The 24,994-nt window shown below is 44.7% G+C and overlaps 1 protein-coding gene across 3 annotated transcripts in view; it reads right to left on the bottom strand.

Annotated features, from left to right (window-relative positions):
• gsk3ba (glycogen synthase kinase 3 beta-a) overlaps nucleotides 1–23,724 on the bottom strand; it is a 31,862-nt gene extending 8,138 nt beyond the window's left edge. For all 3 annotated transcript variants that reach the window (XM_084083749.1, XM_084083751.1, XM_084083750.1), the window contains exons 1-7: nucleotides 22,797–23,724; nucleotides 12,106–12,299; nucleotides 6,189–6,272; nucleotides 1,778–1,888; nucleotides 1,313–1,443; nucleotides 383–489; nucleotides 118–215 (exon numbers count right to left, since the gene is read on the bottom strand). In XM_084083749.1, the coding sequence (XP_083939875.1) occupies nucleotides 118–215; nucleotides 383–489; nucleotides 1,313–1,443; nucleotides 1,778–1,888; nucleotides 6,189–6,272; nucleotides 12,106–12,299; nucleotides 22,797–22,887 (816 nt within the window). In that variant the 5' untranslated portion in view covers nucleotides 22,888–23,724. The remainder of the gene's footprint in view (nucleotides 1–117; nucleotides 216–382; nucleotides 490–1,312; nucleotides 1,444–1,777; nucleotides 1,889–6,188; nucleotides 6,273–12,105; nucleotides 12,300–22,796) is intronic.
• Between the last annotated feature and the right edge of the window lie 1,270 nt (nucleotides 23,725–24,994).

Below are 24,994 nucleotides of genomic sequence, written 5' to 3'. Positions count from 1 at the left end.
AGAGAGGTACTGAAGACAGCATGATGACTTCTGTGTATTTCTGTAAAATTGCAGACACTTTGACAGAGTAGACTACCACATCTACAGACCGTGTGCCTTGTAGGCCTACGTTTGTACCTTGATGATTTCAACCAGCTGATCCACTCCACTGTCGCCGGGGAAGATCGGTTGTCCTAGCAACAGCTCTGCCAGCACACAGCCTGCTGACCACACATCTACGGAAGGGAGGGAAAAGGGGGCGGGTCAACAGACAAGACGTCAGAGTCAAATAAAAGCAAAAGACACGGGAATTCACTGCTGCTGCAGCTAGCACGCTGGCAACATTTATACAGGATGCGGTGGTGAAAGAGTTGGCATAGCGGTCACAGGGCACTCTACCTACCTATGCTGGATGTGTAGTCGGTGGCACCGAAGATGAGCTCGGGAGCCCGATAATAGCGGGAGCAGATATAGGAAACGTTGGGCTCCCCACGGACCAGCTGTTTTGCACTGCACACAAAAGGTGATAACACGCATCATTACTATCAGCAGCAACGTTACTACAGTTACCAAAACCTCTTCTGTGTTTTGAGCAGGAAGAGGAGCGTAGGTACACATACTGAACGCGATATTGTCTTCCCCACTATGTTTGGGGAATTAATAGCTGGGGAGGACTCCGCCTGTCATTGGCTGAGATGGGGGTGAAGCGAGCGGTGGTTTTGCTTTGGTAATCATTCTGTCCACCATCGCTTGGCAAGTCGGACGGTGAGCTCATCGACGTGCGCGGCCATCGGCTGCTCGCTGCGGGCACACGCTTGCCTAGGCCTCAAGCCTGTGCTGTTGGCGCACTTGCCTAGTTCAGGTAACAAAAACAAGCGTTCCTCTTCCCCAGCCATAGTAGGGAAAACAATATAGCATACTGTGTACAGCCTCGAAAAAGTAATGGCTTCCATGCACATCAAACTCTTAGAGCTCCCAGCAAAGTGTTCCGTATGATGACTTAATGGAAGATTTGACAGCAAATAATATGCGGTCTCGTCAATGTATGAAGTGTCTCCTTTGCATATTATGGGAGCTAATTTTAATTCCAGTAATACACACTGTGTGAAGTCCTCTGTGTAAAACTCCCTCAGACGGGCAACCTTACCAGGGAATTGCCCTGAAACCTAAGACGGGCCTGTCTGGGTGCACTGTAAAATCCTCAGCGATAATTTAACTCAGAGTGTGAAAATTGAACCAAATGGCCACCTACGGGTCCATTTGGTTCCATTTTGTACACTCTCAGAGTTAAACGAACACTGAGGATTGTACTGGGTGCTGTGGTTGTGCTCACCTGCCAAAATCACAGAGTTTGAGCACAGCAGTCTCTGGATCCAGCAGCAGGTTCTGAGGTTTGATGTCCCGATGGCAGATCCCAAATGAATGGATGTAGGCCAGACTCCTGAACAGCTGGTACATGTACAACTACACACAAACACACACATGCATATAAATGTTACAATCACACGTGCAAAGCTGGGTTTACCCTGCAATTTTTGGTAGCAATGGTAATTAGGGGTAATTTTCATTGGCACCATTTTGGTCCCATTTTTGGCAGTAGCACATGTTGCAACACAAACAATCCTGCAGAACCTTTAACACGGACAGTGAGCTTTTATGATTAATTTCTTTAATTCCGTAGCAGAGGTTGTATGCCGCTACCAGAGAATGAGACATTTATGGTTCCATTTATATAAATGCACTATTTAACAACAGATTACTGCTGTATGAAAAGTACAAGTAGAGAGGACACCCTTACCTTGACATAGACCATAGGCAGGGTCTGTTTGGCTCGGCTGTAGTGTCTGGCCACTCTGTAGACCGTCTCAGGAACGTAGTCCAGAACCAGGTTCAGATATACCTCATCTTTCTGTTGGAGAGATGAATATGGGGAGGTTAGAACTTGTAATGCTCGTAAACATGCACACACTTATGCAGCACATACAGAAAGCATTCAGGAGGAAGAAGGAAAAAAAGGATATTAAAGGGGGAAAAGGGACAATCAAGGAATTTTAAAAGAAATACAGTATATAGTGTGTAAAATAGCAAAGGAGTTCAATTGCTATTAACACACAATCAGTCCATTTGTTTATACCTAGGAATCTGACAATCAACTGTCCTCTCTCCTGGTCCCTTGTGACTGTGAGCCAACAGCCAATTTGTATCTCGTCTTGACCATCATAACTGAGGTCCATTGTATATAGGGAGTCTACCCCCTCCCTCCCCCTAAAGAGGGGAGGAAATGCACTCATCGCTGCCGTCTGCGGGCTGCAGACACTGATATCATCTCCTCTCCACTTCCTGGATGAACAAGGGGCGGCAACGTAGGGCCAAGCCACGCACGTTTTGATCCAGACCGTACCAGTGACCCTTACAGGATGCAGTGTCCGCCCCTTCCCCCACCCAGTCCTATGTTATTCTAGTATTTCCTCTTCCTGCGATGGTGAATGGACGAGGCATGTCATCAAGTGGTGGTTGTGAAACCATTGTTCCTGGTCTAATGGGCAGAGACTTGGAATGGGAGTAGGCACGTTATCTGGAGGGCAGTAGGTTCAGAAGCAATTGTATTCAGTAGGGGACCCACGCCATTAATTTAGTCCAGGCACCCTGGCTGATTGATGCCATAACATACTACATTGAAGTGGATGTTTCAACCAAAGTACCTTACAGGACCAAGCATACAGAGTCTTCCCAGAGGGAATCAAATAGTCTGACTAGCAGCTGCATTACAACGCACTCTCTAAGCTGTAAAAGAGCTAAACGCACTCTTGTCAATTACACTTGCCGCAGATATAGGCCCGAGAGCCATTTTGGGACCTGAACCACAGTTTAAAACCGACCATTTATGTTCCTGGCCCATAATTTCCGAAATGCTGCCTTAAGGTAATAGCAAGACTGCAAAATCACCATCTCCTCTCCCCACTCACCCATTCCCTCCAACTCGGCACATTTCTTTTGTGCTGTCCACTCTACAGTAGTTTGGTGAATGAGGGTCCATGTCCTTATCTCTCCTGTTCACTCACCTCCTCTCACCTCTCATATGCTGGCTATCTAAACCAGACATGCAGTCTAAGCAGCAACATGTGGACGGTAGCTAAGTGCAGACCTTGGTAACTAGATATTCAAATGTATCCCCCCCGGACAGGTACGCTTTTGCAGGCTCAACTATGCCCTGACTCCTGACTTCTGGAAATAGCCAATCTGCGACGACACCGGCACGCAACTAAGTACAAATAAGGCATAACACTTACAGTACTAGCCATAACTGTATGTATACCACATAGTATTGTATACAGACAAAAAGACACACACACACATGAATTCAATAGACGCCATTCCATTCCTTCAGTGGCTCACAGATTACATTCCCACGTTTCATCTCTCATTTCCTCATCTTTTACTCTCTGCCACCTGATGCCTCCCAGCCACCACGTGTCTCATTGATAACATTTTGGACATGGACATAAAGAGCCTCCTCCAGCTCCCGCTAGCGCCGTCAATGCTATATTTAGCCACGCAACAGCGATGACTCACTTCCTGCCTCACTACAAAGCCACTTCCTCGGCTCACTCCCAGCTGGTTCGGCAGGCAGGGAAGCTCATTGGCTCCTCCCTCGCTCCCTGCCGTCACCTAATTGGCTCACAAGACGACCTGCACCTGAATGACTGGCTAAACAATATATCTTGAGACTACTCCTGCAAGTTGTCATATTGAACGGAGGGCTTCGGGCAGTGTGTGCACCACATGCATATGTAACCGATATCTCTGTGTGTGTGTGTGTGTGTGTGTGTGTGTGTGTGTGTGTGTGTGTGTGTGTGTGTGTGTGTGTGTGTGTGTGTGTGTGTGTGTGTGTGTGTGTGTGTGTGTGTGTGTGTGTGTGTGTGTGTGTGTGTGTGTGTGTGTGTTTAAGTATCTGCCCCTCTGGGCAATCATACTCTCCACATTACATAAGTCAGCACTTTATATAATACATACTTTACTCTACACAATATGGGATTTTTTTACTGAGGAATCCATGTGTGCATGTGTGAGAGAAAGCCCGGGAGAGGGACTAATCCTGAGCAAAAGGTCTTTTGCAGCATAAACATGTTTGCTTCATCTACACAGTAAAATGTTGAGTGTTCATTTAACCCTTGAAGTGTTGACATGTACGTGTCCTTTTTTACACTTTCAGAGTTAAATTGACCCTAAAGATTTGGCTGTGTAAGAGTAGTCTAATGCTGGATTTATATACTCCGTTGTACAATGGTTTCACGCAGCGTAAATAAGCAGGCTATTTTCGGCATGTGATGAGTATAGATGAGGCTTCATAAATGCATACACGGAGCAGCCATTGTATACTGTGATGAGAGGTTGCGTAAGGCAGTGGCACTGCACACTGACAAGAGACTCGCACCCTTCGCTCACGGTCCCTTGGCACGTCCCCTGGCAGCCCTGGCACATGATGCCCAGCTTATTACCCATACCCAGAGGAATGCCCTGTCCAAGCCCTGAGCCACAGTCTTTAACCACTTTCAACCTGTCGTCCTATTTTGGGCATGTCATCATAGTAGAAGTTCTAAAATCTTCCAAATAATTTACAAAAATGTCTACCATTTCTATACATTTTCCAAAAAAATCAAAAGTGAAAATAGACGTTCCCAAACCATCGCATTGTGTCTTTAAGTGGTTAAGACTTTTCTTTTATACTTGAAATGAAATGTGTGCGGACGAGTGTGTGTAAGCACACGTGAGTGGTTGCAATTTCAGAGAGGATGATAGGGGGGGTAACGTTATATCATTACATGCATCCACTGGGTAAATACAGATTTTTCAACAGCGCATGACATCCCCCTCTCCTTGTCAAATTGCCTTGCCGTGCGTGGACCAGTGGCCTCCTGTTTGATCAGTATTGTGCAAGTGGCCGAAAAGTGAACGCGGCAGAACGTGGTCCTCTGGTGGTCGACCCGCCAGCTATTACGTAACACTAGCTCTCTAAGCTAACATGCTAGCAGCCGGTGGTAGCCCTCCTAGCCACACTCTCTTTAACTCTTTGGGTGCATTTCTGTACCCTACGAGTTAAATTAACACTGCAGACTTTTTAAAACCTAACCCGACCTCCAAACAACTTCTGAGAAACAAAGTGCTTTTTCTTCTCCCTGTCCATTTGTCTCCCTTTCTCATGCTCCTTTATACTCGACTTCTACCATCTTTCCTCGATCTTTCGACAACCCCCCTCTACGGAGATCCCGAGGTTGTAGACCAACATACCAACCACACCATGCCAGTCTCCACAATTAGACTAGGGTAGGAGACAGAAGAGAGGGAGGGGAAGGGGGCGACAGATATGGATATATGCGTCGGCCATGGGAGAGGGGAGGGAGGGTGCAGCTCAGCTGGGCTGGCACAGGTCGGTTTACTGGGGTTGCTCTGTCTGTGTGTGTCAGTGCACCAAGAACCCAATGTGATTCCAAGAGGTCGTCTGGCACGTGGTGTTACAGGATCGGGGGGGACTGGTGGAAGAAGGTGGGGGGGGATCACATCACGGAGTGCTCACTAGGAACGACAACCGCCACCTATAATTAGCTGATGCCCTTTGGTCAGCAAAACCCACCCCTCTCTCACCCATCCAGTCCCATCTTCACCCATGGGACCCCAACCCCAACCCCCACCTGACCCCATTCCCCACCTTCAACCTCATCCATGATCCAGGCCGGCTGGGCCTTGGCAACAGAGTGTAGTTGTGCATCGTGGAAAGATTCCTGACTGCAGAATCATGGATATGGACTTAACCGTGCGTGTGTGTGTGTGTGTGTGTGTGTGTGTGTCTATATTTGACACACACAGCCTGAGACTGCGTGCCCGGTTTGTCAGCCAGTTGAATGACATAGTCCAGCCTTGTAGTCTCCAGGGGGCTTCTGCTGGCTTGTGAGCACAGATATAAATTAGAAGGCCTAACAGGGCCGGGCCACATGCACAGAAACAGACATCGCCTTAGTTCAGCTCGTAGGAACAGAGAGACAGACAAACAGGCACATAGCATCACTGACGAGCCGGAAAGCACAGCCCGACAGACACGCACGCGATGCGGTTCGGCAGACAGATAACAGACGAGCAAATCATTCAAAGTACCAAACAGGGCAGATGAACAGGGAAACAGGCAGGAGAATAACGTTAACCACCCAACTGACCTTATCTCCACTGGAGTAGAAGAAATATCGCAGGCGGACAATATTGCAATGATCCAACTTCCTCATGATCTGAAGCTCACGGTTCTGAAAGGAGACAGACACAGAAGCACAGAGACAAAAGTGGTGAGATGGTTGAATGTTAAGATTTCAGACCGATAATCGACTTTGAGTGAATGAGAAGGTTGCAATCCATCTCTGTGAAAAAGTATAGACAAGAGAGAGCGGGACCTTTTGTGGAGATCAAACGTGTGAGGTTTGCATTTCAGGACAGTCTCTCTCAACGCCTAGCTCAGCTGCCCCCAGTGACAGTCCCCCCACATAAGGACACCATAAGTACAGTTACAGTAGTAGTACATGTGTTTTCACAACCTCACACGCTGTGCTCCTGAACAGGAAAAAGAGCAGGCATGTGTGTGTTGTGTAGACAAATGTTTACAGCGTGTGAGCAAAGTAAAAGCTTTGCACCATCCGTTCACATTCTGCATATAATGTCCGTGTGTGAGTGAGTGAATACGTGATCCTCAGTGGGGATGCAAATTTGAGTGTTACATAAAGATTCATAAGCAGCTCTCTCCCCCTCCTTTCCTGTATCTTTCTTAAGAGCCACAGTGCTTGTTGACTTGGACCAAAGCGCTTGTGTTACGGCTGGAGGGTATGTTTTCTGCTGTGTGAAGAAGAGGGAGGCAAAATATATAGAGACAGGGAGAGAAAGAGAGAGAGAGAGCGCCTTACAGTGGCTGGTTGACTGATGGACTGGTTGACAGATCAGCATAGCGACTGGTTGACTGATCGACCAACTAGGCCGACTTACTGAGCGATTTGTGCAGCTGACTGCCTGTGTTGACTAAACGAAACGATCGTACAACAAAGTAAAAATGTGGCTTTCGAGGCAGATATGCTGAAATTTCATGTGGATTCTAATCCGCTTTTAGCCACAGCAGGCCTGAGACTGTGAATGAGCCGCCTGTCCGGTGAACAGGACCTCATAAACAGACCGGTAGGGCTGTCACGATCATGAACCTTGTTTTGACAATTCATTGTCGTACAAATAATTGCGATGAACAACTTAATTGTGTCTTGTGTCTTGCAATTAACGATTTTATTGTGTTTGCGCATTGAACATTGGAACAAAATATGAACACAACTTTGAATTTCCGTTTGGTTTTTAGGCTTCATAAATCACAAATTGCACAGGGCAGACATGACAAACGACTCAAATATACAGAGATATTACCGACGCATTTAATAATAACATACTTTCAAGAAAATGTAAAATAGCGGAAATAGCTGATCTGCTATTTCTGGAAAACGTTTGAAAATGTATGAACATTTTTCAACATGGAAACAATTAATAATAATTGTGATCATCTCAAGTAATTGAGATTATGTAATAATTGAGACAGGCCTGGGCGGCAGCAAACAAGAGTGTCTGCTATAGACAATCTCACTGGGGCTAATTCACTTATAGGCAGACGCAAATGGTTCCCACAGTCCCCCCCCCCCCTCCCCCTCCCCTCTCCTTTTTCCGTCTCCTTCCCCCACCCCCACCCCACGGGCACCATAAAGTTACATCATCCTCCACTGTGGTTTCCTGTAGACTGTGCGCGTGTCATAGACCTGAGTCGGAGTCGCACCACCGTGGACTGCAGGCAACGCCCTCTTCTCTTCCTCGCAGTGGGTTAGTAGGAGTGTGTGTGTGTGTGTGTGTGTGTGTGTGTGTGTGTGTGTGTGTGTGTGTGTGCGCGCGCTGGTACCATATGGAGGAGGAGCAGACAGGCTGTTCAGCGCCCAGCCCAGCTCCAGTTCTACTGCAGTTATTCCTGCTGACCTGTCACCCACCACCAGTCCAGCGTGTCAGCAGTCGACAGAGTTAAGAGTGAGAGAAAAGCACTGAGAGAGACAGGAGTGAAAGTGAGAGACAGCAGCACGCCTCGCTCTGGCACAGGGCCGCTTCATGTGTCTCGTATCACCGATGGTCAATGTCTTGTCCAACGACTAGCCCACAAGAGCAGGCGAGTGCATAAAGAACAGATCACATGGGTGCCTGTTCGGTTGTTCAACCAGTTACTGCACTGACCACAAGCTCCTTGTGAGTTGCGAGGACCAGGGTTTTAATCCGATTCCCAGCGAAGCATCATGTCCTGCATGCATCCCCTCTCTCTGTCCTCGGCATCTCTCTACACTCTTCTATCCGAACAAAGCAGAAAAACTACAAAATAGATAAAATTTTATTTTTCTTAAGAAAATAGCACATTACACAAAGAACCACCAACTAACTTTCAGATGTTCAAAACAGGATTCATTGGAAATGTTATATGACACTTCACAGTAATATACTTGTCTACAGTTGAGTGCAAGACCATAGACTAAAGTCAAAGTCAAAGTGGCTTAGACTCAGAACAAGTCGGAGTCTAAGCCACTAGCGGCGCGTCTCCCATGTGGATCCTTGGATTTCATGTGGCCAGTCTTATGGCATCAGTCTATGACGATCACAAATCAATCACGTACGACTCCAAATTTTGGTTTCAGCCTGATCCGACCCCAAATGACTTGACTTCCATTATAAAATGTAATTTTAATATTACAAAAATAAATATATATAAAAAAAACATGGAGGTACTGTCTTGGCCTAAGACATTTGGTGCTTGCTATCGGTCTAGTGGTTTGCGAGATTGGCTCCATGGTACTTACTGCAAATATTATAGTATCAAATGGTGCTTTCTACAAAAGTCTGCCAACAGATGACAGACTAATTAAACTTACCATTTGGTAATTTATTTTCCCTGAACAAGGATTCTGTGGTGAGGGCCCCTCCATTCACCCCCTCTAAAAACCACAGGCATGCGAGTCTGTTTGTGTGTGGCACTTTTAAATTATTTGCATATTAAGGGCTTACGATCTACAACCCACAAGCAAGACACAAAAGACTGCATCGCTAACCACTTTAACCCTGGAATCCCTATTTTTATAGATCGACTACTAAAAAGAAAAAGAACAGCACATTCTCTTCCCCCAATACCATCCAGTGACAGAATTAACACAGCAGATGTCACATTGTTCTACTTGAATAATAGAGAGCAAATAATAGTGGACTGGACACAAACTATGGATCGATACTCGTGTGTGTGTGTGTGTGTGTGTGTGTGTGTGTGTGTGTGTGTGTGTGTGTGTGTGTGTGTGTGTGTGTGTGTGTATGACAGCCTCAATTCTTCTCTGGACTGATATATGATCCATCAGATGAGAGTGGAGGAGGCCTAACCCAGAATGCATGAGGACCAGCCGTGTTGTAAGCCCACCAACATCGACTCTCTCATGCGTATGTATGTACGTGCACACACACGCTCTGAAGTCAGCTGCACTATAAGGCAGAGCCTACTCACATGATTGCCGTATATGACGCTGATGTGTGTGTGTGTGTGTGTGTGTGTGTGTGTGTGTGTGTGTGTGTGTGTGTGTGTGTGTGTGTGTGTGTGTGTGTGTGTGTGTGTGTGTGTGTGTGTGTGTGTGTGTGTGTGTGTGTGGGTACTCTTGCACGTTGGAGTGGTGTGGTTCTGGTTCTGGTTAAAAAGCTGCAGCCTCCAGGCCGTCTTCAGAGACAAAAACAAGCGCTGAATCAGACAGGAAGGCGAAAAAACTAAAACACTGAAAGGGGCGTGGCGGTGGGAGACTAGAGAAAATAGAACGCAGGTGTTTAGTGTGTGTGTGTGTGTCTGTGTACGTACGTGTGTGTGTGTGTGTGTGTGTGTGTGTGTGTGTGTGTGTGTGTGTAAACCATTCAACAGCACATGCCCGACAGTCATGTGAGCAGACTTAATGCTCATTCGACTCATTTGTCGTAACAACCCGTTCACAGGCGGAGAAGGCGCGAAAAGCAGGAGGTGGCAGCTATAAGGTGGGGGAAGCGGGAGCACCAAAACCGCCGGTCTAACCGGAGGTTATGAGGAATGCTTTGTAGAGCTCAGCCTGTGATGATGTCATCATCTTATTACCCTCTGACGGGGTACACGCGCCTGCTAGCGTGTCATGGACTGTATCGTCAGTCGGAGCCAGATATGGGGGTTAGAGTAGAAGGCTTGTGTGCCGAGGTGCCACGTTGTCAGCCCGTGGCTTCCAGCGACGATACCGTTCTCTGCTCCCTAGACCACTGTTTGCTAAACAGTGGGTCGGTACCCATATGTGGGTCGTGGACCAGTAAATACCCCTTTATTTTTTGTTTACTACATTTAGTTTTTAATTATTGTTTTTTCAAGTTAAACAAATTCAACCATTTTTTCAAAATAATTCCTTCTTTTAAGAAGTAGTGAAAAAAGCAGATCTACAAGCTCACAACACATCATATCACGACATGTTGTGAGCTTGTAGATCGGCTATTTTCACTAGTTTGGGTCTCTGGGAAATTTTCTCTTTTGGGTACCGAGCTAAAAAGTTTGGGAACCACTAGTACTACTAGACCACAGTCAGCCTTCTGTCCCGCAATTAAACATTCGTCTGAACGTGCCACATTGGGTGGCAGATGCTCAAGCAAAAGTGTGGGTGTTCGATTCCACTCCCACATTTTTGTTTCTGACGACTATACCATACTCGCTGGTTGTCTCCTGTCAGGAAGGATGTCAGAGTTGCCTTGTCTGAAATCCTGTTGGTTCAAGCACCACAACAGATTTAGGTATTAGGCGTTTACAGTCAGCTGAGGAAAAACTTGTGCTGATGAGCCTTAAAAGGTTAAATCAACCAACTTGAACTCACCAGGTTTTAGCTAAACCGGTTAGCTATGCACAACAGTGACAAAGGCAGACGCAAGTGACATTAGTCAGCCACAACGACCATCTCCAGATGAGATATTAAACAGCTGTCCTTTAAACCTCAGTAGCCGCAGGTCTTTGTCACCATTTTATCATTCCGGTAAGGCTACTGTAGTTATCCAGTGAGCTGTCCTGGATAACTTGACCCAATTCTGAGTCAGTACGCAGCAGTGGCCTTGTGGATATTGGGTAGAGGGGACAACAAGGAACCGCAATGATTTCATGGTCAATCACTTGTTAAGTGTCCCTTGAGCAAGGCAACAAACTCATTATGTAGCTATTATAGGTCACTCTGGATGAGAGCAACAGCCAAACTCTTATATTGGTGATGTCATTTATGAGGCCAAAAACACTCAAAGCTAATAGGAATCTATTAAGCAGCTGCCCTCCATGCCAGGTACAGACCCAGGCCTTTTTCAAATCAGTGAGCTGTAAGGCTCTAGCGAAGAGAGCACTGTACCCCCGACCAGTTCAGCTGTCATCACAGCAGAGGGAACCGAGACAATGTCTCTACAGCCCAGCAACAACACGCCATCAATCACCTCCATTCAAATGCTGGGGAGCAGCAGCACTCTCAATGACGGTCTGCTGAGGAAATATTAAAGTTTCCATGGGGACAACAGAGCTGAATTTGACAAATGACTGAGTGGTTATGTGATCATGTATGCTCGTGTGTGGTAGAGAGATTTGGAGTGGACACCCCCCAACTCCCTCCTTCTGCGTAATTCATTTGCAAGGGAACACACACACACACACACACGTTTAGAGCAATGTGTCAATCACGCGGCACTTTCAAGGTTTGTTTGGGTTGTCTGTCTCCAGTCTCCTTTTCTTCCGAGAACACTGTTGACAAGGATCACCCCTTTCATGTCTCTTTCACAGATAATCGCACTCATGAGAGACTGAGAGAAAGAGAGAGCGAGCGAGCGGAGTTTATTTGTGTGTGTGTGTGTGCGTTTACACTTATCAACACCACTTTTCTTTAGCCTTCATTGAACTGTAACGATTGTAAGTTTAAGCTTAAACAGTTTATATGGGAATATGTATTGAACGAATCAATATTGACAACGTAAATATGAATCCGGCAGTGCATGCGTGTTTGTCTGTCTGTCCCTCACCTTAAACCTTTTGTCCTGCAGTACTTTCTTGATAGCCACCATTTCTCCGGAGTCACACAGTTTGGCCTGGTAGACCACGCCGAAGGAGCCGTTGCCGATCACCTTGGTGTCCGTGTAGCTCACCTCTTGTGGCCGGTCAGGGCCTTGGCCTGGGGTGGCCACTACTGTTGTGACCTTACTGCCATCCTTGTCCCCTGTTAAGACAAAAGAGGAAATTTGTGTGGTGTATATTATGTCTCGTCATTGTTGTTAAATGCATCAGGTCCTTCCATATGTACACCGGCATGTACAAAATGAGAAAATAAAGCAAGCCACCAACCAACCAAGAGGGTACAGATTCAACTTGTTGTGCTTCAGTGAATTAAATGTAGAAAGAAAAAGGTGATCCAAAAATTATAAATCGTAAAGAATTTAAACTTGAGATGTTTGAAATGTGTGTAGGTTGGACCATGGGTTAGTGTTTTTTCATGAAGCAAAATCTCAAACAAAAAACATACAGTAGGGGAACCATGGGAGAGATCTAATGATGACCTGATCATACAAGTAATTGTTATTCCATAAACTTGAATTCTGGCTTTCAAAAAGGTATACATAAGTAGCGAAAATAGCCAATCAACAACTACAAATCACAGCACGTCACAAAGCTTTGTGAGCTTGTAGTTGTAGAATGTTCGCCTATTATGACATAAGGACACTAGGGTTCATGTGGTTAAGTGATTGTTTTATTCAGCCATGAGGATAGGTGCTTCAATCCAAAGTGACAATTCAGATAGGAAGTCTAGCCTACATGCCTACTTACTGTTCTAGTTGGAAATGAGTCAACTCAGCAACCTTGGGAAGATAACCGCCCACCATGTGCTTGCTACACATGGACAGCGTAACACCCAAGATTACGATTGGTGAAGTGTCATAATTATGGTATGCCCTGTATGTCTGACTGTACTTGCGAACTGGCTATAGATCTGGATCTATTCAACCCCCCATTATCTTCTCGTCTGTCAATTGGGGGCAAGGACCTACTCTTGGAAATCATGGAGAGGCCTTCTCCTATTTAAGAGGGGTTTCTTTTATCCTGTGCTATTCTCTCCACATTATGTATGCATGTGTGCAGTATCAGGGGTAAAGTCCATGTTAGCTGGAAGTTAAAGGATAACTAGCTAATAGACTGTCGCGTGCCACAGACGCATGCTGCCTGTACCCGGTTGCTGGACAAACTCCCCACCCAGCCCCCATAATCCCAGCCATACAGAGCCTCATGAACCCTGACCATGATGCATTGTCTGCTCCACTCAGTGAACCCTGTCAATGTTGCAAAAATCCTTAGGTCTCTCCCAGACTAATATGCCATATTAGCTTATCCTGCCGTTGCACAAGCTGTGTATTTGGATTACATATTAGCCAAATTGACAACCATATGACAACATGTAGGTTACATTTGACTCCAAATCGGACATTATGTTATCAGCAGTAGTAGCGCCACATGCAGCTCCAGTTAAACAGCCCAAGTCAGCTGTTACTTAATTAGCATGTAATTTGGCAGATTATCAGCTATGGTCATATAAACAGCGGTGTCATGTGGAACGCTGCAGTGATAACCCGCTGTCATGCAGAGGACATTGACCAGACCACGACGCCTCCATCTATCTACATGTAGTCTGTCAAGCCAGACAACTCTTCCACGATCTTCGAATGCTACAGAGTTTATCATTTCCGTTCAGGAAACGCAGTTTTAAAATCTTTAAGATATTTTTTAGAATTTTCCTTTCTGCTAAGCGGCAAGCTAGATAGGCTTTGACTAATTAAATTTACAGTTGGATTCACAAAAATGCAAAGGTGAAACGGAAGTGGGGGGGTGGCGGGGCATCCACTTTATTTTCTGAAGATGTTCGGACTGATCTCCATGTATCTAGGGTTGGGAGTGATGTGATCATACCCCACTGACTCAGCAGTGTCCCATGTGTGTGTCATGTTAAATACACCTACACCAGTGAAATAGTGTTAATCCAAAAACTAAACATTTCTAAAGGGCCAGAGACTAGCTGGGGGGGGTTCACACACAGAGTTTGGGCATCATGTGTAGGTATGAGTACAGTACACACATTTGGCAAACCTCCTAACCCTCTGGCCATACTCTGTTAGGAGGATATCATTCAGTGTGTGCACGCACACGTGTAAGCTGTGTGTGTGACTTATGTGACCGACGCATAACCCAGTGGCTGCAGATGTGATTATGAGCCGAGGCAATAGGAAGTGAGATGAAAGTGAGACAAGAGGAGAAGTCGGAGAAACCGAAAAGGCGTTCACGTTCTTCAGGACCGAGTTTAGAAAAAGGAGACGGAGAGGGATTTCTGTGACCGTGACGGAAATAAACTTTCCTAGACAAAAAAAAGAGAGAGGAAATGACAAGAAATAGAGGAAAAAGAGACTGCCCACATACTCCAGCAGGATAATTTCTAAGACGCCTCTGCACTTCCTCAGTCTGTGAGAAATATCCATATACACGCACACAGACACGCACGCACACGTGCACGCACACACCTTCGAGAGGGAGGGCTTTTCTGATTAATCAATTAATGTACATTGGAGGCCCAAGTGAATACAGCTTCTTTAAAATTCCAGCTATTTTGAACAAAGTGCTGAGCACAGCCCCACGCGTGTTCCACTTTCTAGTATTGGGAAATCAATACGTTTGACAAATATAATATCAAATAGCTTTAAGGCATTAGATACCATTTACACAGAACAGAAGATATGCATTACTCCAACAGTACATGGAAGAAATCCAGAAATGAAAAGGCCAAAAATCTAAATTTCTTCATTATTCTGCATAAAAGAAAAGAAATCTGTGACAGCCCGACAACCTTTAATAAAAGAAATCCCCAAACCAGTGTCTTGACCTCAGCATAACCTCATCCTGCATCCATACACCAGCATTGCCGTGACGACTGTGCTGTCAACTGGTCCGCCACACAACCTACCGCAATGTTGCATTGAGGACTAACGGATGCGACACATCACTAATCGTCTGACTTCATTTACGCGTGCCGCATAATTCAGCTACTAAATCAAATGGGAGAGACAGCCGCGGGAGCTCTTCGCCAGAGGTGGCATTATGCGAGTCAGGTCACAAGGCTATCTCAGGCCACTGTGCCTAGCTCACTCTGAACGTGTAAGCACACTTCAGCGCTGTTGAGCAGAGCTCATGCACAGATTCAATGAGTCAAATAGTGTCGATTATGTTCCCATGTCCATGAAGATGGTCACCCTCGCCATAGGGCCTAAATGTCAACCTTGGACTGACGCAAGCATGCACACACAGCGACACACAGAGAGAACAGGAAATGCCAGATAAAATAGAGGATGCCTTCATGCAGCCCATTCCTCATGTACAGTATCAGACTTAAAGAAACAGTGTGATATTTATTTAGGTATGTTTGTCTATTGTTCCATAGGAGTGATATATAAAGAAACTAGGCATGCAAACTATATTAAGCTAATGACTTCAAGTAGAGCTAGAGTATAATAATACTTCTTAGTGAGTCAAAGTCAAGTTTATTTTAGTCAATACCCCATGGATTTATTAAGCATTCAAATAATAATTTTAAAAAAGCGTATTAGTGGTTTTATGGCCACTGTGCTATTTGTAACTATTCTGGACAGGCAACCACTTATTTGTGCTCTTTCAGCAAAGACTTTCTTTCATCGAGTGCCTGCCTATCCGCATCACACTGACTGACAAACAGCAGTAATAAATACATGTAAGTGTAACTTTGTCTCATAATAAGTCAAGAGACCATGAATTTTATTGCCAGCTGAGTGTCAGGTTTTTACTTGTATCACTCGCCATCACTTGCCATCCCATGGTGCAGTTGCTAGAGGGTACAGTTGTACACTTTACTCAGGTATGCTGAGCACTATTCCATTTAAGTTACTGTGCTAACACGATCAGCATGCACAACCAACTTTTTCTACAGCAAGATATTGGATGATTCTAATCCTGGCCAACTTCTCTCACTGTGGGAAAATTGAACAAGGAGTATGGGTGACAGTGAGTGTACAAAAACAGTTAAATGTATGTAGACAATATGCAGGTATGCATATAGCAGCTATTCATTGTTTTTGGCAGTCTCTATGGAGTCGAGCACTATTAGGCCCACAACGTTGCTATTACAAATCCCTTTGAAAATGTTAAAAACTTCCAATAGCATGTCATTACTTGAGTCATGACATTAGTTTTATACTGAGAGAAATCAATAGCTCTCATGAAGTGAATGTGCGGGGTGTCAATAAAATGGAGTGAGTCCTTCTGTGTGGAGGCAGTGACATCTAGACCAGAATAGTCTGTGTGAGGACTGTATCGAGTTATTAGTAGAGATATGGTCCACAAATGCATGCATTGTGTGAATGTGAACATGAGCACGCACGCACGCACGCACGCACGCACGCACGCACGCACGCACGCACGCACGCACACGAGTACAGTGTTCCAGCACAGTTGACAGTTTGGCTAGATAGTATGCTACATTACTGGAACATCCAGTCACAGGAATGTCCCCGGAGAGAGAGAGAGGGGCAGATATTAGCTAAGGTGAACCAGCATCCATGTAGACATGTAGTAGCCTCGCGTAGCCAGACTACATCACTGCGTGGATATGAGTCTGGTGCCTCTATGGGGATTTTTTTTCTCCATCAAAACAGCTCTAGACGCAATTGGTTAGACCTACAACCAACTACCAATTACAGTCTCCCATATTTGAATACTGGGCCCTGATTGGTCACCCCAGACTTCGGGAGCAGGAAATGGATTCACAACGGCAGATTCGTCTAGTCATGTAGGAGGGCTGCTGAGTAGACAGTGGGACCCCATCTGCGGCCTGAGTCATGTCATGGTACAGCCGCCATGGTGCCACAGCTATCAGAATCAACTATTGTCATCGGACTGGATCACAAGGAGTGAGATGTCACCTTTCTCCCTCCTTGAAACCCGCATTTATTTATTTTGTTGCGATTCTGTTGGCTCATCCTTGACGCTCTTGTCTCTGTAAAACATTCTGTTTCACTTGAAATCAAAGAGTATGCGTAATTGGTTCATTTTGTCCCCACTGTCGCTGACAGAGAAAGAAGTGGAGAGAGCAGGACTGGGAGACCGAGAGGGAGAAGGAAAGAGAGAGCGGGAGCTTTGAAATGCAAAACAAGCTACTCATTGTTCTTGGCCAGCTGCCTCACTCACAAAACAAAACCAGGGGTGTCCGTGTGTGTCCGTGTGTGTGTGCGTGCGTGTGCGTGTGCGTGTGTGTCCGTGTGTGTGTGTGTGTGTGTGTGTGTGTGTGTGTGTGTGTGTGTGTGGGAGGGGCACCACCATTCACTCTAGGTCGGACCATACATGTTGGCTACAGCTGCTTCAGATCACTGGCCAAGTTATTCATACACACTGGTGCACATGTGTGTGTTGGGGGTGGTGTGTGCTGTATGCAATGTACATGGCAGCATGGCTTTCCATTAAGGCAGCCTTGTTGATTCAAAGGTTTCTATCACCACTTGTACTTGTTTGATGGGAACACTAAAAGTGCTCCCTAGTATCATCTAAGCCAGTGGGAAATAAGGGTATCATCATGATTTTGGGGTATATGAGGTTGAGGTAGATGGGACCTGACATTTGTCAGGATACAGGATGCCTTTATTGCCATTTGCCATGGAATCTTTACAAGTACTCAAAGCTGATACACATTCTTGTGCGGAAAAAATAATAATTTACCCCCGTCACGGGCAAATCACACTACATGTAACGTCCCACTCCTTTTATCAGTGAATTATCACACTTGCCAGCAGTTATATAATGTAGTATAACTATAACCAAATGGTATCCTGACACACGCAACCTACTGTTATGTTGCGAACTATCAATGAATCCCTTATTTGTCCACGCTATACTACAGTATGTTACAGTTTGGCTTTCTTCAGAAAAAAAAAGGTGGCAAGCTTATATAGTCATCCCTCTGAAGTTGTCCTCCTTTCCCAGCACAGACTTAATTTGTTTTTGTTTCCTATTTTTGCTACTTTTTAGGTTAGGCAAATTAATTCCTCACACACGTCTGTGTGTTTTCACTGCTGTGGTACCCTACTGGCTCACCTACCAGTGAGGAGCCCCCACCGGGAGGAAGTAGAGCCTTCGTCCTATCCTCCCACCGGGAGGAAGTAGAGCCTTCGTCCTATCCTCCCGCCCAACACCAACACTCTCCAGCCCCATAGGAGTATGTGCAGTGACAGATATCACCCTCCCCACCTGGCTTCCCTCCCCTGAACACAGGTCAAATGTGTTCGTATATAGATGATCGACAAAGCCAGATGCACCACGGTGGATTCGAACCCCCAGACGCGGTGGTGGGTTGGTACTTTACCAACTACTGCACCACTTAATATTTTCTTAAATATATCATTCAAAAATTCTAAATAGTGTGTCCGGAAGGGGGGGGAACAAAGTGAGAGTGATGTCAGTTGAGTCCAATCTAGCCATAACCGGGCTATCACCTACCTACCGGTTATGCTTTTTTGGCTGCCTTTACCAGCCAATATAAAAGCTCACTGCTCAGGTAAACAGATTAAAGAGTGAGTGAGTTAACAGACTTCTTAATCATTGTTATACACCCCACCTATCACATCCCCAATCACTTGACACACAAGCCCAGGTGAAGCACTTTACAAGCGCTTTACATGTGATGCAGTTCACAGCATCACATTACTGGTGTTAAAAGTGGGTCGCAAGCTTCCTTAAATGGTGGAATGTTGCATTAATCATTATACTGTTCCTGATCTAAAAGGCCAGTGCAAAATTCAGGCCTGTGCGAAGTGAAAAGCCAGTTAAAAAACACTACTCCAGAGGATGTGACCGTGACGCCATACTTTGAAAACAAATTATTCACCATCCAATCATTCATAACATTCCAGATTGAGAGATAAGCTATTGATGATAAGCTATTGATGGTACGGTGGTATTTGCATTGAGGCCATTTTCTTTTAATACTTTTCTGGTTCCGGAGTTGAACCGCACTGACTAGACCATACATGGGCAACTGGTGGCCCCCACCTTCACTTAATATCGGAATACCGATATATTATTGATTTCAGCTGTTACAATTCCAAACATGCAAACATGACCCACTTAAATGACTTCAGTCTATATTAGTGGCTTAATGACTAGTATTAATATTCTATTGTCTTTTTTATGTCCAATGTATTTGTATTTAAGTTCATAAAATTAAGCATAACTAAATGCATTTGAAATTAAATAAAAATGTTTCTTTTCAGGAATCCAATTGAAAAATAGCAACCAAAAAAAATCAGTATTCCAATTCAAAAATAGAAATCCAATTCAAAAATAGCTAAAATAGCCAATCTACAAGCTCAAAACGCATCGCAACACTTTTTTTTTTAGCTTGTAGATTGGCTATTTTTGCTACTTTTGTGTGACATAGAATGGCGAAGCACGGCATTAATTTATGAAAAAAAGCAACGTGGCCCTCTGGAGTGAGCGTGGAAATATAGTGGCCCTCTCCATCATCAAAGTTGCCCACCCCTGGACTAGACTGACATAAAAGCTCAATCGGCGTTAAAGAATAAATAAAAGCTCATCCTGCGAATCTGCGTAAAAAATGAAAATCCAGTCAGCCTCCCCTTCCTTGTTAATTGAGCAGCTAATAGCTGTGCAGTGCAGTCCTAGTTCTCTGGGCTCTAATTTTAGCATACTTATTCATGTTGAAGAATGTGGACTAGCGTGACATTTCTTAATGTGAGTGGCAATACCGCTTAACTGTTGCTATAAAAACACAAATAAACCAAGATCACAGCAATACCCCAAAACTTGAATGCCTGTATCCGTAAGTAGTTGTGGTTCAAGATAATGTGTGTGGGAGATGTCCAGTTCTGAAGCCCAGAGGAGAGTCTAATAAGCTCCAGGCCTCGCCCCACTAACATACATCAGTATTTAGATCCAAGAGGCATTCTGCTGCAGAGCTCACAATGCAAAACACATTATGACCACTAAAATTACTTTATAGGCTAGCTCCCTCCATTATCCTCACACACATGTTGTTGTGTGGGACCATGGCACTCACACTCATCGCTGGGATGTGAAATATATAGTAAGTATCACTTGCAGGGGCTCATTCCTTTCTCTTGCACACTATTATATACTATGGTCATAAAGTTCTAGTTTGAAAGGTTAGAAATAGTATCTGTGATGTGGAATTAGGCCTATGTCGCGGCAATAGCATTATTAGTATTATTTAAAAGCCATGTACAACAGGAGTCATGTTTGTATAAACATGATAAAACTATTTTCCTAATTGTGTGGACCTAATCTTGAAAACTAAAATGGGTGTTAGTTTTGCCTAGACCAGTGATGGATGAAGTACTGATTTTGTTTTACTTAAGTAAAAGTATCAATGTAGAAATAGTCTGTTACAAGTAAAAGTCCACAATTCAAAACTAACTTGAGTAAAAGTACAAAAGTATTGGTATCAAAATGTACTTAAAGTACCAAAAGTATAAAGTATTACTCAAGTTTTCAAATGTATAAAATGTATAAAAATCTTTTGAAAATAGCAGATCTACAAGCTCACAATGTGTCACATTGCCACGCATTGTGAGCTTGCAGATCAGCTATTTTCAAATGGCCGAAATGTATATAGGGCTGAAGTGGTTAGTGTATGTAAAAGTAAAATATGTGTCTCTGAGATGTAAGTGGAGCAGAAGTAAAAGTACAGAATATTTGAAATTCTCCAGTTAAGTAAAAATACCTCAAAATTGTACTTAAGTACACAGTACTTGAGTAAATGTACTTAGTTACTTTACACCACTGGCCTAGACGCAGTCAGTGTGACTGCCAGTCAGCCGCATGGCATAGATAGCACTTCTGCAGCTTATTCGCCAATTCCCTGAGGATGCTGCTTACGCTGTGGCTTTCTGTGCATGATATATACAATGTTGCCATGTTCGCTTATTATAAGCGACTTCAGGGCTTATTGTTCTGTAAAGTTGCTTGTAAAAAATGGTAGTTGCGGGAGGGGGGGGGGCTTGTTTCTTAAGTGTACTTGCTTATTTAGGCTTGCTTCCAAAAAATATATATATTTAAATCAGTGATTCTCAAATATTTTCATACAAATGTTTTGTGCCAGGGTTCAGGGGGCATTTGTGTTCGCGTGAGCTTGTAGATCGGCTATTTTCAAATATATATATATATTGCATATGATTTAGGTTTAAAGTGCTCATGTGGCCTAGTTTGTTTCTTTTGGTCTCGTTTCCCTAGACCAGGTTGCTTATTTCTCTCACGAAATATGGCAACACTGGTCAGAGAACAGATGTAGAGACTGGCCCACAGACCATACACCAGTGGTGCCCCTGTGGCCTGACTGAGTCACGTTCTGGGCATCACGGGCGCACCTTCCCTCCCTTTGACAGCCAGTTGCGTAATAACAGACCGATGCTGTCGCTTTAACTGCACTATGAGCTCGGCTGTTCGCGTCATTGGGGTGATTTTTTTTCAGTGATTCTCACAACAGCGAGCTAATAATCGTACCGGATCTTGCGGTAAAGCAAAGGCTAGGATGTAGGTCTAGATTTGGGCCAATGCCAGCCCTACCCCTCTGGCCTGGCCCGGCCCGGCGCGGCCTGCTGCTAACCCTGACTGACTGACCAGCCCCGGGCCACCGGGCCGAGCCGCACGTCACCAAGCACAAGCAGGAGTGTCAATCTCAGCTGGTGACATAGATATGACAACGCTTTGCCAGTGTTGCCATGTCGGCTTAATATAAGCGACTTTAGGCTTCTTTTTCTGTAAAGTTGCTTGTGAAAATAATGGTAGTTGCGGGTTGCGGCTTTTTTTGAGCTGGTTTCTAAAGTGTGCTTGCTTATGTAGGCTTGCTTCCACATTTTTGAAACCAGTGGTTCTCACATATTTTCATAAATGTTTTGAGCCAGGGAGCGTTTGAGTAAATAATATTCCACATTTTATTTCAAGAGTTTTTGAAAATAGCAGATCTACAAGCTCCCAACGTGTCGCGTCAAATAGCCGATGCAGGCCTGGGTTTAAAGTGCTTATGTGGTCTATATAGTTGCTTCTTTTTGGGCTTGTTTTCCTAGACCCGGTTGCTTATTTCTCTCACAAAATATGGCAACGCTGCTGTGCTGCTCACTCGACAGCAGCGTTTTTCGACGTAGTTATAGTAGCCTTACGACAAGACATGGCTATTTAGTGAGGATATAATGGTTCTGCCGGGCCTTCTTTACCAGGCATGATATACAGCAGGGGTTTTCAACCAGTGGTCCGGGGACCACCAGTGGTCCTTGAGGGGGTTCCAGGGGTCCCCAGCTAAATTAATAGTTAGCAACCAAATTGACCCTTATATGTCTGTAACTCTGAGAGTGTACAAATGGAACCAAATGGACCCGATTTGGTTACATTTGTACACTCTCAGAGTTAAATGAACACTGATGATGGTGATACAGTGTAGATTGGGACCCCCAAGAAATCTAAATGGTTGAGTCCCTGGCATACCTTTTCAAATAGGAGTCGCTGGGCTAATATTTGTCAATTTGGGGGTCCTTGATGCGAAAAAGGTTGAAAATCACTGATATACAGTTAGCCGGTGTGTGTGAAGGTAGAATTACAGGGTTGTTTTTTTTGTTGTACTTACTGCTGACTTTCATGCTGCCGAAAGCCGAGGGCTGCGGCACTGGTTTGCAGCTCTCAGCGAACGAGGTGGTTCTGGGCCGACCCGACATCATTCAATCCCTCTCTGGTTCTCTCTGGACTAGTAGAGACTATAAGGCCTATAATATCTCACTAAAATGACAGGGTTGATCAATCAATTCACCAAATCTTCTCATCCAAAAGGCTGACAGTCAGTTCTTGGAATTGAATATAATTAATAATTGGAAGAAATCGACTCCTTTTTTTATATCCACGATCCTTCATACAGCAGTTCGTTTATCACCTAATAATCTGTCCTTTTCCTTTCTTCCCACAGTCAGTCAATCAGAGCAACATTTCTTCCTCTTGTATTCCTTGGTTTTCCTTCAGCAGGCCTTTTGGAGGAGACACGTCTTCGACTAAAATAGTCATGAATCTGGCCTCTCCCTGAGCTGAGCCCCCCCGAATAAAACCAAGCCTGCGACTTCTTTCTTGAGGCGGATAATAAAATGTACAGAAGAGTCAACTAGATCATCAACTACTAGACAACTGGTCCGGCGGCTTAATCACAGATAAATGCTGGGTATTCTATAATGGGTATTCAGATAAATGCTGGGTATTCGGGACCATGCAATTCCTCTTCATATCCCGATGTGGAGGCTCAGTGATCCCACTGCCATGGCGGCTCCCTCGCTATACCCTAGTAGTCCTATACTGACGATTCAGGGGGAAAACTGCCCCAATTGCCCCAATCTTTTAACACGAGCGGGTTTGAAAATCTCTGTTCCAGGACTCCGCAGGGTCCTCCCTCTCACTGCCGACGCAATCCGGAGCTTCTATCCAGGAGGCCTCGGGGCCACAGAGCCGTTTCGAAGGAATGATGATCTTACGGGACGACGGGGTGCGACGGATAGTGAAATTCTTTTTTTATTCCTTCCCCACCACCAGGTCTCGGGCTCGCTGCTTGTCTCTTTGTCACTACGGACGTTTGTTACGCTCTTTGCGTTAAGCGCCAGTGTTGCCATGTTTTTGTGAGAGAAATAAGCGAATAGGTCTAGGAAAACAAGCCCAAAAGAAGCAATAATAGGCCACATGAGCGCTTTAAACCTTGAAAATAGCCGATCTACAAGCAAAAACTAAAGAAATGTGAAAAATGTTGAATATATTTTTTTGAAACATTCTAAAAAAACAAATGCTCCCTGGCACAAAACATTTTCATGAAAATATTTGAGAACCATTGGTTTAAAAAATAATGAAAATATTTGGAAGCAAGCCTTAAATAAGCGAGTATACTTTAGAAACCAGCCCAAAAAACGCAATAACCCACAACTACCACAGGAGGGACCCCAGTGGAAACAAGCCATAGTGCTTTCTTGGGTTTAATCCTATTTAGCATCCTTTTTTATAGAACTGTAGTTTCTGTGCTTTTTTGCAAACTGCTAAATAAAGAATTCAATAAATCAATCAATCAAATAAACAATCAACTTTACAGAAAAAGAAGCCCACATTCGCTTATAATAAGCCGACATGGCAACGCAGCGGCGGGGGTTACGCCGATAGCGTACACGGCGGTGGAGAATAGGAAATCTGTGCACGCGCAAGGGTGAATCTGGGGTGGCCTGGCGCAGCCAATCCAAACGGCCGTCCTGCAAAAGATGGGCGTGGAGCCTGGGTGCTGTGTGGCCAATGGAAACACGGGACTTGCTGAACACATGGCATAATTTGCCTGACCCCGCCCCCTTGCACTTCAAAGACTTTTCTCTGTGCAGGCGACAGGGCAGTGGGCGGAGTCGTCCACAGATGGATGACATCGTCAGCCAATAGAAATGAAGAATCCAGCCGCCTGTTCAGTGGACGCACGCAGCTGTCACAGAAGCACCGGTGCTCTTCATGCAGCACTGTTGCTATGTTAGGTTTCCAGTACCGAGCAGTGGTGGAAAGTAACGAAGTACATGTACTCAAGTACTGTACTTAAGTACACATTTGAGGATTCTTTACTTTACTGGAGTGTCTTCAATGTTCAGTACTTTTACTTATACTCCACCACTACATCTCAGAGGCAAATATTGTACTTTTTACTCCACTAAAATTATTAGAAAATGACTAGTTACTTTGTAGATTGTGATTATTCTATTATTATTACAAAACATACATTAACCACTTCAGCCCTTTTGATTGATTGATTGAATATTTTATTAGGCA

The sequence above is a fragment of the Gymnoscopelus microlampas genome, assembly GCF_963454915.1.
Source record: "Gymnoscopelus microlampas genome assembly, chromosome: 17".
Lineage (NCBI taxonomy): Eukaryota > Metazoa > Chordata > Actinopteri > Myctophiformes > Myctophidae > Gymnoscopelus > Gymnoscopelus microlampas.
The sequence above is the reverse complement of the archived record's forward strand: the minus strand, read 5'-3'. Positions and strand labels throughout refer to the sequence as shown.